This window comes from Ochlerotatus camptorhynchus, unplaced genomic scaffold (genome assembly GCF_037179485.1).
Source record: "Ochlerotatus camptorhynchus isolate MF236.1 unplaced genomic scaffold, CSIRO-AGI_Acam_v1.1 ptg000447l, whole genome shotgun sequence".
NCBI classification, from domain to species: Eukaryota; Metazoa; Arthropoda; class Insecta; order Diptera; family Culicidae; genus Ochlerotatus; species Ochlerotatus camptorhynchus.
This window is the reverse complement of record NW_027040933.1, coordinates 551297-566385: the sequence shown is the minus strand read 5'-3', so window position 1 is coordinate 566385 and position 15089 is coordinate 551297. Positions and strand designations below refer to the sequence as shown.

The 15089-nt window shown below is 39.6% G+C and overlaps 2 protein-coding genes across 2 annotated transcripts; both read right to left on the bottom strand.

The window, feature by feature from the left end:
* Positions 1-1459: 1459 nt before the first annotated feature.
* Positions 1460-2284, bottom strand: LOC135711957 (uncharacterized). Its single transcript, XM_065234930.1, has one exon. The coding sequence runs from the start codon at positions 2282-2284 to the stop codon at positions 1460-1462; it is 825 nt and encodes a 274-aa protein (XP_065091002.1).
* Positions 2285-8813: 6529 nt separating this feature from the next.
* LOC135711956 (uncharacterized protein K02A2.6-like) lies at positions 8814-13076 on the bottom strand. The gene has a single exon (XM_065234929.1). It carries the CDS (start codon positions 13074-13076, stop codon positions 8814-8816), a length of 4263 nt encoding a protein of 1420 aa, XP_065091001.1.
* Positions 13077-15089: the final 2013 nt, after the last annotated feature.

Below are 15089 nucleotides of genomic sequence, written 5' to 3'. Positions count from 1 at the left end.
GGCTTACATAGACAGACTTTAAAGTGTATCGCTGTGGAATTTACGTGGCCAATTTTTAGAAACTTCTCCATGCCTCTGAGTACAAGTGACTCTCTCTCTCTTTGAGTGGCCGTGCACTTGTCAAAAATTCAAAAATTGCTCAATTTTTACCACATTTGAGACTTAGATTGGAAAAACTATGCAAAACAACATTGTCCAAAACCGCAAATTGATTCGACTTCTGGGCAAAAAGTTGTTATTTTTTTACTATAGGCCTAGAGCTCATACCTAGTTGGTAAATGTTTAAGGTGATTTCTTGTAGAGCCCACAAATGGCCACCATGTGGCTATACATGCACTACCACTTCGAGTTTTCAATAACACAAATCTCGGAAATCGATGCTCCATTTCACCTGAAATTGTTACTTCATGTATGCTGCAGTGCAGCAAACGTGGAGTAACAATTTGAATATTGCACGTGTCGTAGAATCTTATATTTGTGCACTTAAAGTTTCGAGTTTTGTGCACTTAAAGTGGTTACGAGAATAAGGATGCACCGCGAATCACCTTAATAACCTTTTCAACAGAAGTCGAATCGATTTGCAATCTTCGACAAAGTTGTACTGCATATTTTTTTTTCTAAATCTCTGTCAAAAAAAAAATAATTGTAATAAAACCACGGAATTTCAATAAGTTTTACTGTTGAATTTCGAGAAAATTAAAATTTATTGCTAAATTGTTGTACGGGAGAAAAATTTAATTCGTTTTTTACCGATTCAATGCTCAAACAATGATGTTCCATTTCCTTTACATTTTTGCACACATAATTTAAAATTCTCACACATTTATAGATCATAAAATAATTCATTCTAATTTGGCATAGTTGTTGGGGACCTCAATACAAATCGAATGAGCAGTGGGGATCAGTGGGTTATAAAGTTGACCTACCTTAATATACATATAATACACATAATATTGCATGTTTTTTACAATTTAATCAATATTTGATATCTCAACATGAAAAACGTTGCTCAATTTTCAATTTGTTTTTGCTTTATATACCAATAGAATGACCTATGCTTATTACTTTTGAAATTTTTATCTATTTTCTTTCTCTTTTACAAAATTACTTTGTTTGATTTGATCTTTTATTGAGTCCATAACAAAGTATAATAAGTTTACGAAGCTAAATGTATATACATATTTTTAAATTTATTGACGGTTATTATTTTTATTTCTGGTGAAATTTACAGAATTCCTTTCTCTTACAAAATTACTTATACACTAATCTAAAACGTTCGGTAACTGAAAGGGAAGATGATTGGTTAATAAATTCCAACTTACTGCTGCCAAATATTGACCACTGGCAAAAATTGTATATACGGCAACTTATTTTAGAATTGTCAAAAAAGTGTTACTGATTATTGTTATTATTAAAAAAAAAAGAAAAAGTCCCTTTCAGTTAGTGTAGCTTGATTTGATCAACCATTGAGTCCGTAACGAGGATTATCCAACACATACTGTGCTAGAATATTACGTATTTGAAATGCATTTCGAGAAGCATTATGTCCTCGACTAATAGAATCAGCTGGAACACTTTGTAGAGGATCAGTAAGCGTGCGCCATTCGCCCTGGACCAAGTTTCCAACAGTGTCGATCGTATCCGTGAATCCTGGTGGAGTGTACTGTTGCTCACCGTGTTTTTTCAGAAAATTGTGCAACACCACTACTGCCTTAACAATATTTTCCGCTGACTCTGGTAACATACACAATGGTGACTTCAAAATCCTCCATCTAGCGACGGTGATGCCAAATGTATTTTCTATCGTGCGGCGTGCAACAGAAAGTCTATGGTTGAAATTTTCTTGTATTTCCTGTAGATTTCTTCCTGGGAAGGGTCTCATGATGTTTGATCTGAGAGGGAAAGCTGCATCTCCAACAATGAAATAAGGCAGCTCTATGGTGCTGTTTGGCAAGTTAGTTGGCGGAGGAAATCCCAGTCTGCCTGATAACAAAAGTTTTCCAAACTCACTTGACGCAAATATACTGCTATCAGAGTTTCCACCGTACGCACCTATGTCAACTGCCAAGTAGTTGTAATTGGCGTCACAAATTGCCAACAAAACGATTGAATGCTGTTTTTTATAGTTGTAAAATAGTGAACCAGCGTTCTGTGGGCATTGAATAACCACATGCTTCCCGTCGACGGCGCCACAGCAATTCGGAAAATTCCAGCGATCAAAAAAATCATCGCTGCATTCCTTCCAAGAGGCTTCACTCAGCATTGGTAAATATGTACCAGACATTACCTCCCATATCACTCTCGTGACTTCCTGGGTGATTTCCCGTACGGTTGAAACGCCCATTCGGAATAAACGAGACAGAGCAAAGTGACTCATTCCATGACCTAAATACCTGAAAACGGTTGAAACAGAAATAATAATAAAGTCGAATCAATGAAAAAGTAACGAATGATATACGTTTATTTAAACGATTACATAAACAAAACCAACAAGCCAATCAAATTAATAGGAATAAAGTCTGCGAACTTCAGCAAAATTCTTCGTACTTCAGGAAAATTCTGAGCATTTCAGGAAAATTAAAGAGCTTCCTAGGTCTACAAACTTCAGACAAAATCTGTCAACCTCAGGCCAAATCTGAGAACTTCTGCAATGCTTTGAAGAAAAATTATACAAACTTCAAAAAAATCTATGAACTTTTGAAAAATTCTGCAAATTTAAGAAATTATAACATCATAACACAAACATCATAAATGTCTGCAAACTTCAGGAAATTTTTCGACTTTGCGAAAACTTCTGCGTACATCTGGAAAGTTTTGAAAGCTTAAAAAAATCTTCGGAAATCGAACAAACTCTACGAACTTCAGGATAACTTAGAGCAAACTACAAAAAAATCTACGTACTTCATCGAGATTTTGAGAACTTCAGAAATATTCTTGGAACTTCTGAAAATTTTGCGACTTTGAGAAAATTTCTGCGTTCTTCTGGAAAGCTTTAAGATATTAAAATAAATCTGCAAAATTTACACAAAGTCTATGAACTTCAGGATAACATCAAGCAAACTACAAGAAAATTCAACGTACTACGTACAAGAAAAAAATTACGAACTTCAGGAAAATTTTGCGGCTTTCAGGGAAGTTTGTGTACTTCAGGCTTGATGAATTTTGGGAACTTCAAGGAAGTTTGTGAATTTCAGGATAATTCTGTGCACTTCTAGAATGTATTGCTGAATTAAGGAAAAAAATCGAGGAAAAAATATTGAGGATCTGAAAAATCAGCCAACTTAAGGAAAATTCTGCGAAAATTCTGAAAACTTTGCAAAGTTTTGCAAACTTCAGGGAATTCAGTGAACTTCAGCATAATTCTTCGAACTTCAGCAAAACTCTGCAGGATGTTGCAAATTTTAATAAAATTCTGCGAACTTCACGAAGATTTTGAAAACTTTAGGAACATTCTTTGAACTCCAGGGAGGTCGGCGAACATTACGAAATTTCTGCCAGCTTCAGGAAACTTCTGTGAACTTCTGGAAAGTTTTGCGAGCTTCAGAAAAATTCTATGACCTTCAGGAAAATTCTGCGGTCTTCAGGAAAATTTGTGAACATTACAAAAATTCTTCAAACTTCAGAAAAGTCTGCAAACTTCAGTAAAATTCTGCGAACTTAAGGAACTTCTACAAACTTCAAAACTACAAAACTACAAAAAACTCAGCGAGTTTCAGAAAAAATATACAAGCTTCAGGTATATTCTGCGGCTTTCAGGAAAGTCTGCGTACTTCAAGAAAATTCTGCGAACTTTCGGAAAGGTTTGTGAGCTTCAAGAATTTTGGGAACTTCAAGGATATTAGCAAATTTCTGGATAATTCTGTGCATTTTTAGAAAGTTTTGCTGAATTAAGAAAAATTGTTGAGCATCCGAAACCCCAACTTAAGGAAAATTTGGCTATCTTTAAGAAAATTTTGTGAACTTCTGGAATGTTCTGCAAACTTTTAGGAAGCTTTAAAAATTTTTACGAAGTTCAGGAAAATTCTATGAACATCATACAAATTATGCAAATTTCAGTAAAGTCTGCTTATTTTAGGAAAATTCTGGGAACTTCAAGGGCATCTACGAACTTCCCGAAAATTCTTGGAACTCCTGAAACAATCTGCGAACTTCAGGAAACATCTGAAAACTTCGGGAAAGTCTGCAAACTTTAGGAACATTCTACGAACGTCAGAAAAGTTTTGTGAATATTTGAAATATTCTACGTACTTCAGGATAATTCTGTAAACTTCCTGAAAAATCTGCGGCTTTCTGCGGAATCTACGAATTTCAGGAAAATCATGCAAAGTTTCTGGAAAGCTTCAGGAAAATTCTAGGCCTTCAAGGAGGTTCACACTGAAATTCGCAGACATGCTTTGCACACCTGCTCTGATATTTACAGACCTGCTCTGTAGTTCGCAGACCTGCTCTGAAGTTCACAAAACTGCTCTGAAGTTCATAGAACCTTCCACTCACTTGCTTTAAAAAAATGTTTTTCGGAATTATGAAATCATTAGATGCTATAATGATAATCTGTAGTTGTAAATCACAAGAAGAGGTTGTAAAGTACCGTGGATCCCCGCTAATCTGAACGACACCTCATTCATATTAACGGGGTTCATTTTTAATTTGAACTTCTAGTAACCCTATCAGCGTGTTTCTGGTTGCCTTTTTTGCTGTTTTGTTTAGATTCTGCGTTCCGTTTTCCAATGTTCCATTTCCCTTTACTCCGTTCCATGTGCAAAATGACGTTTAGGCAATTTTTAGTTTGCACGCCGTGCAGATAAGCGGGGTTCAAATTAAAAAGTGTTCAGATTAAAACCGGTCATATTACTGGGGGTCCACGGTATATGTTTGACACATAAAATATGTCAATTTTGCTTTCAGAGTATCACAATCACTCTGAGTAAACGGTCACAAATCGTAAAATCGCTTATTGTGATACTTTGATAGCGAAATTGACAGGTTTTATTAGTTAAACACATGCTTTACAACGTTTTATTGTATCTTACAGCATAACATTATAACATCTAATGATTTCATAATCCCCAAAAACATTTTTTTAGTGAATGGAAGCAACAGAACTGCTCTGAAGTTCACAGAACTGCTCTGAAGTTTGCAGAATTGCTCTGAAGCTCGCACAACAGCTTTAAAGCTCGCAGAATCTCTTTGAAGTTCGCAGAACTTCCCTGAAGTTCCTCTCAAAACTTCCCCAAAGATCTTCGCAAAACTTCCCTGAAGTTCCCCGCAAAAGTTTCCTTAAGTTCGCCTCAGAACTTCTCAGAATTCCTAATTAATGATGATCAGGTTTTGGTTTTTCAGAACCGAAACCCAACCCAAACCCGTGTTAACACTCCGAATACGATGCCTCCGAAAAACGTATAACGGCAGGTTTGCAATGGCATACCTTAGCCATTTCTTGATGAATTTCTAAAATTGTAGTACCTCTAGAGTTCCTAGGGTCTGTAGATTATTTTGAATGTAAAAAAAATTGAAAATAGGGTCTAGTACTTTTTTTAAAAGCTAAAAGAGTCGTACACGTTTTTTTAAATGTGTGTTGGGTTTTGCAAGTGGCTTAAGATCTATAATCTAGATTAATGGGCACAAATGTTCATAATTAGCGAGAATACATTCATGGTTCCTATATATGGAACGGAACGGTTCTCCGGAACATCCATAAAAGTAGTTCATCCATGAAACTGATCCTAGAGCTGCGCAGTTTTTTCGAAAACACGTGGTACTGTAATATAAAAAAGAAACATGGACACGGATGACTATGGAACCGTCCACAGTTTTTTTTTAACACTTGGAACTGAGATATAAGCCAGAATTTAGGGTAGTGACATTAACATGGACCCGGATGCCAAGGGACCATCCTCCTGAAGATCCGAAACTTCCGAAAAATGGTCAATCCATGAAACTGATCCTACACTCACAAAATTCCACACATTTTTATTGGCGAATTTCCATGAGAAACTCCACATGATTTTTATGTTACCACACATAAACAGAATCCACTCAGAAGTACACATGCAATTTACGAGTCAAATTAATAGTATGTGTGGTCACACATGGCTTTTATGTGTACACATATCAAGTATGTGTCCGACACATAGAGATCATTTGTTGATCACATTACAAAAATTCATGTATGGAACACATAAAAACATTATTTTATTAGTGTAGAGCTCAGCGTTTTATTTTTAAACACTTGGAACTGTGAAGTAATAACAAATAAGTTCGTGACGAAAACATGGACCTGGATGGCCATGGGACCGTCTTCAGGAAGATCTGGAACAACTGTAAAAGTGGTAAATCCATGAAACTGATCCATGAGCTCTGCAGTTTTTCTTTTCAAAAATATTAGGAACTTTGATATAAGAATGAATTTGGGGTTTGACATAAACATGGACCTTAATGGTCCCATGGCCATCTGAATTCATTTTTACGTGACGACCTAACATTCTGTATCATATCACAGTTTCAATTTACGGATGTTTCGGATCTTTCGAAGGATAGTCCCATAGCCATCCATGGTCCATGTTTATGTCACGCCCCTAAATTCTATCTTATATCACAGTTCCAAGAGCTTGCGAAAAAATACGCGTTTTTTTACAGTTTCATGGATAAACCACTTTTACGGATGTTCCGAATCTTCTGGAGGACAGTCCAATTGTCATCCAGGTTTATTGTTATGTCACGACCCTTGTGATTCATTCTTATATCACAGTTCGTAATGTTTTTGAAAAAAAAACGTGGATCAGTTTCATGAATTGACCTTTTTTAAGGATGTTCAGGAACTACCAGAGAATCCAGGTCCATGTTTATGTCATGACTCCAAATTATTTCTTATATCACAGTTCCAAATGCTTTCGAAAAAACCGTGGAGCTCTAGGATCAGTTTCATAGATTGACGATTTTTCGGATGTTCCAGGTCTTCCATCCGGGTCCGATGGCCATATGGGTCCATTTTTATGTCCCCAAATTCATTATATCATCGCAGTTCCTAATATTAAAAAAAAAACCGCGGAGCTCTAGAATCAGTTTCGTGGATTGTCCACTTTCCGGATGTTCCGGATCTTCCAGAAGACGGTCCCATGGCCATCAGGGTAAATTTTTATATCACGACCCCAAATGCATTCTATCATCACAGTTCCTAATGTTTAAAAAAAAACGTGGTTCTCTATAATCAGTTTAATGAATTGACCATTCTTACGCCATCAAGCTACATGTTTATGTCACGACCCACTTCATCCCCGACCCCCCCCCCCCCTCCCCCCTCCCCCCAGGAAACTTCTCTGATACAGGTAATGCTGAAACTTCTCTAAGGTTTGCTAAAACTTCTCTGAAGTTTGCTGAAACTTCTCAGAAGTTTGCTGAATTTCGGTTTCGGGTCGGATAGTTTGAAAAAGATCAGGTTCTCAGAAGTTCTCCGTGTAACTTCCCTGAATTTGCCAACAGAACCTACCTGAAGTTCTGCGAAAAAGTTCCCTGAAGTTCCCTGCAGAACTTCCCTTAAATTCCCCGCAGAGCTTCCCTGCAGATTTTCCCAGAAATTCGAATAAGTGATGATCAGGTTTTGGTTTTTCAAAACTGAAACCCGTTCCAAACCCGTCAATTTCGGTTTCGAGTTTGATATTTTAAAAAAAGATCGGGTTCCCGGACGTTCTCCGCAAAACTTCCCTGTTGTTCTAGTTTGTGAACGGTCAATGTGATCACTGATTAAATGAAAGGTTTTAAATTGAAAAAAGTACTATCCGGGGCCCTACCACACCGGAATTGTTTCAGAACTTTAGCACCGACCGTAAACATATTCATATTCACAATATTAAAATAATGAAATAACTTACATTAATGTTAAAAATAGTCGACACTCCGGATTTATCGGTTTTCTAATTGAAAACTTCTCCAAATGTGGTTTAACAATGCTCAACAGCATATCAAATATTTGAGAATTCATGCGAACAGTCCGGAGAAAGTATTCGGGATCCTCATTTTTCATCAATTTGAATGCTGTTTCGTAAAATCCTTTAAAATAAACACAGTTTAAACAAGAGGAAATATTAATGGAATGAATGGAGAAAAAGGTTACCTTCACTTTGTCGCATCTGGTTGGAGGGTCTCACCCACCACCGACGCTTTTGCGTGGATATATTTGTTTGCAGATCCCGCAGTTCTTTTACAGCTTGCACGATTTTAATAATATTCCCAATAGCTTCCATTATTTGGGACTTTTTTTCACGATAAAATGAGCGTGGACGAGAGAAATCAGTTTTTAATTTTGCACCACTGACAGCAAAACGAAAACAGCACACTGGTTTGTTTACCTACAGAAATCAACAAAACAGCGGAACAGAAGAAAAACGTGCATGCATTGTGGGTAGAAATGCGGCAAAGCGGCAGCGGCACAGCGGTACCGGCGATTTTAGTACAATGCGCGTTTACCGCTGTACCGCTATGCCGCTGTGCCGCTGTTATTGTGTTCAGCCCTTAACAAACGCCTCTCAGGTTTCCTCTCTACTAAATTTCAAAGTAGCTGTCAGGAAGTGTCTACAAACGTTGTATAAGAGCTTTCACCAAAACAATAAATGTTCTTTTTTATTAAAACACACTAGATTTAGTTTAGTAACACTCCAATAGTCTCTTTATTCACTAGCGAACTGTACTCTTCGATACGCAGTAGAGTTATGAATTAATCAACAAAAGCATGAATGAAGTGAGAGGCAAGAGAAGGGGTGCACATACTCTGTAGGGATGTTCAAGTAATGCAACATCCTCCCTGTTTCAACAAAACATCACTTGTACTCAATAACATAGTCCATCAGCTTCTCTGGAATACGAGACACCCGTTTCGGACGACTGTTGATGGAACTGGATGCTGAATTCAAATTCTCCTTAGGCTTCGGTGACTGACACATACGAGGCGCTGCGATCGGTAGAATCGGCGAAGTCGAAACTGGCACCACTGCCTGAGCTGGTGACTTGTTGTGAGAATTCTGGGTGAGAACTGATTGAGAACTGTCAACTGGATAACTGCAATTTTCTTCTTCGTTTTCTCCCTCCGATGGCTTTGGAACTGTGTTTGTTGTTAAATTTTCTGCCGACGATTCGGGTTCCTTACGCGGCTTCAAGTGAATCAAACTCCGACGATAGTTGCTGCCATTCACATTCACGGTGTAAGACCGATCACTGAGGCGATTGGCAACGGTTCCCGGCGTCCACTGTTTTGAAATTTCCGGATTCATCTGCACATAAACGGGTGATCCAGTCTGTAGGTCAGGTAGGTTTCTTGTTTTTCTGTCGTAATTCAATTTAATCTTCCTTCTGTTCTCCTCGATTGCTTCAGGAACATGTTCGACAACTTTCGGCATAAGATTCGCCCCGGATGTTGGTATTCCACAACGTGTAGAACGAGAAAACAAACGAGCAGCAGGACTAGAGCCAATCTTATTCGGGATGTTCCTCCAATGCAAAAGTGCATACCAGAAGTCCGTTCCGGTTTCCTCCGATTTCTTCAGTAAGCGCTTTGCAATCTTCACGGCTGCCTCCGATTTCCCGTTAGCCTGCTGATGATGAGGAGCCGAAGTGATGTGTTTGATGTCCCATTCCGTTGCAAACTTCCTCATTTTCTGGTTGAGGAAGTTCGTTCCATTGTCGGTCAACAAGGTTTGTGGTTTTCCATGTCGAGCGAAATTTCTACTGCAAGCTGCTATAACCGATTCCGGTGTCAGATCCTTTAGGATATCCACCTCAAAGAAATCTGAATAGTGGTCGACGGTGACCAGGAACTTCTGATTGCGACCACGGAACTCACTGAAGAAAACATCCATCGAGATCAACTGGAACGGATACAGGGGAATTTGATGACTCATCATGGGTGGATTCGGCTGCGACGAAGCAAATTTTGCGCAAACCGGACAACCTTTCACGACATCCTTGATTTGACTGCTCATGCCTGGCCAAAACAGGTTTGCTCTAGCCAACTTGAGAGTCGCTTCACTCCCATTGTGACTAACGTGACACTTTTCGATCATCTCTCTTCGCAAAGCATGTGGAACAAGAATGCGATCATGTCGAAAAACGATTCCATCCTGTACTGATATCTCATCCCGATACCCGAAATACACACGGAGTCCATCTGGTACTTTATCAGCCGTTCCAGGCCAACCTTGCTGAACAAAAGTGATGATGCTCTGCATACAAGGATCCCTCACCGTTTCATCCATGATCTCGTTCAGGCAACTGTCCGATATGTTAAGAAACTTCGTAAGCTCCAACCCTTCGACATCATCAAACACTTTGTAAATGTGCATCTTGTTATATTCGTCTTTCACTGCCTTGTCATCGAACGGTGCACGGGATAGCGCATCAGCCACAACATTTTCCTTTCCTGTGACGAACTCAATTACCAAATTGTAACGTTGTAGGTTGAGCAGCATATGTTGCAATCTTCTTGGAGCAGACAACAAAGGCTTCCGGAAAATGCTGATCAAGGGCTTATGATCGGTCTTCACAATCGTTTTCGGATTTCCAACCACAAGTTGGTCGAAACGAACACACGCAAACAGAATCGCCAACAGCTCCTTCTCAATCTGCGCGTAGTTTCGTTCAGTCGCAGTCAACGTCCTTGAGGCATAGCCTATTATTCCTTCATCCTGGTAGACAGCAACTCCCAATCCAAAGCAACTTGCATCGCATTCAATGGTCAATGGTTTTCTTGGGTTATAGTACTGCAAGGTTCCAACGTCTGCAACCAAGCCCTTTACTCGGTTGAACTCTTCCACCTCAATATTCGTCCAGCGCCAGGGAACTTCATCTGAAATCAGCTTACGAAGGTTTGTCAGGTTGCTGCTAAGATTTGGAATAAATCTGCCCAAATAGTTCACCATTCCAATAAAACGGTGTATTTCCTTCCGGTTGAGAGGTGTAGGAAAATTTTGGATCGTAGCAACCTTCGACTCATCTGGTAGAAGACCTTTGCTTGACAGGACATGTCCGAAGAATTTCACAGACGTTTGGCAGAGCTTGAGCTTCGTTTTGTTCAGTTTTACGTTGTGCTCTTCCAGGCGAATTAGAAGATTCTTCAAGCATCTGTTGTGGTTAATGAGCGCTTCTTGCAAAGTTTCCCCAACTCCAAATATCAGCAAATCGTCTGCCAAACATTCGACTCCTTCGAGACCCTGGATAACCTCCTGCAGCTTCGTCTGGAAGATTTCAGGAGCTGATGCGATACCAAAAGGCAGCCTAGTCCAACGATACCGACCGAAAGGAGTCCAAAATGTTGTAAGCTTGCTGCTGGGTTCGTCGAGCTCTACGTGCCAAAACCCTTTCTTGGCGTCCGCAGTAGAAAACACCTTCGCCTTGCCCAGCTCAGGAAGAATTTCATCCAGTGTAGCAAACTGTAGGTTCGGTCTCTTCAGCGCCTTGTTGAGTGGAATAGGATCAAGACAGATTCTGATGCTTGAAGATTCCGGGTCACCCCGTTGCACAATCACAATGTTGCTGACCCAATCGGTATGCCTGGCTTCCTTCACGATCATTCCCTCCTTCTCCAATGATTCCAATTCGTTCTTCAACTTGCTTCTCAGGGCGATCGGAACACGACGAGGAGGTTGGATTGAAGGTGTAACAGAATGGTCTACCTCCAACGATACTTGACCTTCAAATTTTCCGTAACCAGAAAAGATTCCTTTGTGGCCTTGGATAATCTTCTCCGCTTCGATCCTGTGAACATTCAACAAGTTTGGCGAATTTGCTTCATCAGACTTACCGAATGTGACCGATTTGCAGAACTTGACGAAGCCCAGAACACGTGATGCCTTTGCCGACAGTAGGGGGCAATGGTCCACGTCCACAACTTGCAGAACCAATCGGTATCGACGCTTCATCCGACGGCACGGTATCTTCACTTCCCCAAGCACTTTGATGGGATTCCCACCGAAGCTTTGGAGCTTGTACGTCGACGGCATCATCTGCGGGGTTTCCTCTCCTGTGAGTTTGACCAACCAATTATGGCCAATCAGGCTGGTATTAGCTCCGGTGTCCACTTCGCAAATCACTGACTTCCACTTGTTATCAAAGTTGAGATCCAACTCAGCCATCACGCCACCTCCTTTCGATGAATTATCGAAAATCTTGCCGATTTCGTATTCGTCCTCGCTTGCTTCCGATGAACCTTCATTGCAAGAAAGTGCTTGCTCCTCCGAATCAGTGCTTTCGTCCTTCACCTCCTTCACCTTACGAGACTTCCTGTTCTGGAATCTGTTGCTGGCCTTGCATACCTTTCCGAAATGGTTCCTTCCGTTGCACCTATGGCACCGCTTACCAAGAGCGGGACAGGAACCTTTAGAGAAGTCATGACGGTCTCCGCAGAACTTGCACCGCTGTGATTGAGGCTTGGAACGGAACTTAGCTTTCGCGACTTTGTTCACCTCTACTTCCGGATAGAAAACTGAAAGTTCCTGGGACCGCTTAGTCGTGATCTCCTCCGCTCGACACATGTCTATCGCTTTCGTCAATGTTATGTCTGCAATGCTTAACATTTTTGATCGCATACTTGGCCACTTGTTGGACGTGACCACCTTATATGCGATAAGGTCCGTCTCTAGCACTCCGAGTTTAGCCATTTTTGCCAGAGTCTTGAGACGAGAGGCATAATCGTCGATTGATTCTCGAGTCTGCTGTGTCGTAGAGAAAAAGTCGAGCCGGTCCACTATGACATTCCTCTTCGCAACAACCTTCTCTCGTATGGCGGCCAATGTGGCCTCCGGATCTGCACCTTCCGCTGCTGTCAACTCGAAGTTGAAGTATTTTTTCCTTGCCGGCTCTCCTATGACCGACAGCAAGAAGCTTACCTTCTGTGGGTTTTCTTCTGGCGGCCACCGATCCATACCAATGGCCTTAGCGTAGTCTTTCCAGCTTTTCTCAAAAAAATCCATGTTTTCCTGCATGTCGCCTTCCACTGCTAGCGGCGATGGTTGCGGAACCTGCACATTCGACGCACTTGGCCGCTGCATCGCTTGAGCCTGATTCTGCGTCGCTTGCATTCCCTCCATCATCTTCGTAAACATCTGCATTTGTTGCTCCAACAACATTTTCATTTGATTTGCATCCATTTTTAAGCGAATCACTCTTCACTCCCGATCCCGACCGAAAAATACAAAATGGCCGCTGACACGACGCGACTTGAGAACGATTTTCCCCGGACCGATTTCCGATTCGCGATTTCGATAATGACGCGAATTTTCACTTGAAGCACACGGTAACTTCTGACACCATGTTCTTTTTTATTAAAACACACTAGATTTAGTTTAGTAACACTCCAATAGTCTCTTTATTCACTAGCGAACTGTACTCTTCGATACGCAGTAGAGTTATGAATGAATCAACAAAAGCATGAATGAAGTGAGAGGCAAGAGAATGAATGACAACCCAGAAGGGGTGCACATACTCTGTAGGGATGTTCAAGTAATGCAACAATAAAGCTTGAGTTTAAATATGTATCTATAAACGTTGTATAAAAGTTGCTTCTATCCGGTTGTTAAGGAGTCATTGAAAAGTGCTATAAACGCTTTTCACCGCTTGCTGTACAATGATTATTTAGGAGTCATAAAAGAGTGCAACAAACGCCTCTCAGGTTTACTATCTACTAAATTTCAAAGCAGCTGTCAAGAAGTGTCTACAAACGTTGTATAAGAGCTTTCACCAAAATAATAAAGCTTGAGTTTAAATATGTATCTATAAACGTTGTATAAAAGTTGCTTCTATCCGGTTGTTAAGGAGTCATTGAAAAGTGTTATAAACGCTTTTCACCGCTTGCTGTACAATGATTATTTAGGAGTCATAAAAGAGTGTAACAAACGCCTCTCAGGTTTCCTCTCTACTAAATTTCAAAGTAGCTGTCAGGAAGTGTCTACAAACGTTGTATAAGAGCTTTCACCAAAACAATAAAGCTTGAGTTTAAATATGTATCTATAAACGTTGTATAAAAGTTGCTTCTATCCGGTTGTTAAGGAGTCATTGAAAAGTGTTATAAACGCTTTTCACCGCTTGTTGTACAATGATTATTTAGGAGTCATAAAAGAGTGTAACAAACGCCTCTCAGGTTTCCTCTCTACTAAATTTCAAAGTAGCTGTCAGGAAGTGTCTACAAACGTTGTATAAGAGCTTTCACCAAAACAATAAAGCTTGAGTTTAAATATGTATCTATAAACGTTGTATAAAAGTTGCTTCTATCCGGTTGTTAAGGAGTCATTGAAAAGTGTTATAAACGCTTTTCACCGCTTGCTGTACAATGATTATTTAGGAGTCATAAAAGAGTGCAACAAACGCCTCTCAGGTTTACTCTCTACTAAATTTCAAAGCAGCTGTCAATAAGTGTCTACAAACGTTGTATAAGAGCTTTCACCAAAATAATAAAGCTTGAGTTTAAATATGTATCTATAAACGTTGTATAAAAGTTGCTTCTACTCCTATACCGCGTATACATATAATGCTGTAGTTGAACAGGTTCTCCAAACCAGTGTAAACAAGAGTTTTACAGAAGTTGTAATAAACAAATTGTACAGTTATTATTCAGCATGCAGTTGAATAAAATCACAATGGAAGCGTTTCTTCAACAAGAAATTGATTTTGGATAAACGTTTTACTGAATACGTTAGACAACACCTTTGTGTTGCAGTTGTATAGGTTCTCCAAACCAGTGTAAACAAGGGTTTTATAAAAGTTGTGGTGAACACATTGTGCAATTATTATTCAACATGCAGCTGAACAAAATCAAAACGAAAGCGTTTCTTCAACTGGAAATTGTTACTTGGGATGCTTTGATAAGCAATTTGTATATAGTAGGTTAGGTGTATATAGTAGTTACAGGTTAATTGTTGTTGTAAATAGTAGTTATAAGTAGTCTCCTCTTTCAAATTCAAAACAAACCAATCCCACCAAGGTGGTCATACTCTAATAACAGGCCTGATAGGACTAGGAACTGTAAATAATAATTAAAAATTTCAAATGTACTAAAGTTGAAAAGACGCATCTGTGTCACTTGATAATCCATACATGTAAACCAAACA

Excerpts from the sequence above, each read along its gene's own strand:
- LOC135711957 (XM_065234930.1), bottom strand. The coding sequence starts at position 2,284 with ATGTCTGGTACATATTTACCAATGCTGAGTGAAGCCTCTTGGAAGGAA.
- LOC135711956 (XM_065234929.1), bottom strand. The coding sequence starts at position 13,076 with ATGATGGAGGGAATGCAAGCGACGCAGAATCAGGCTCAAGCGATGCAG.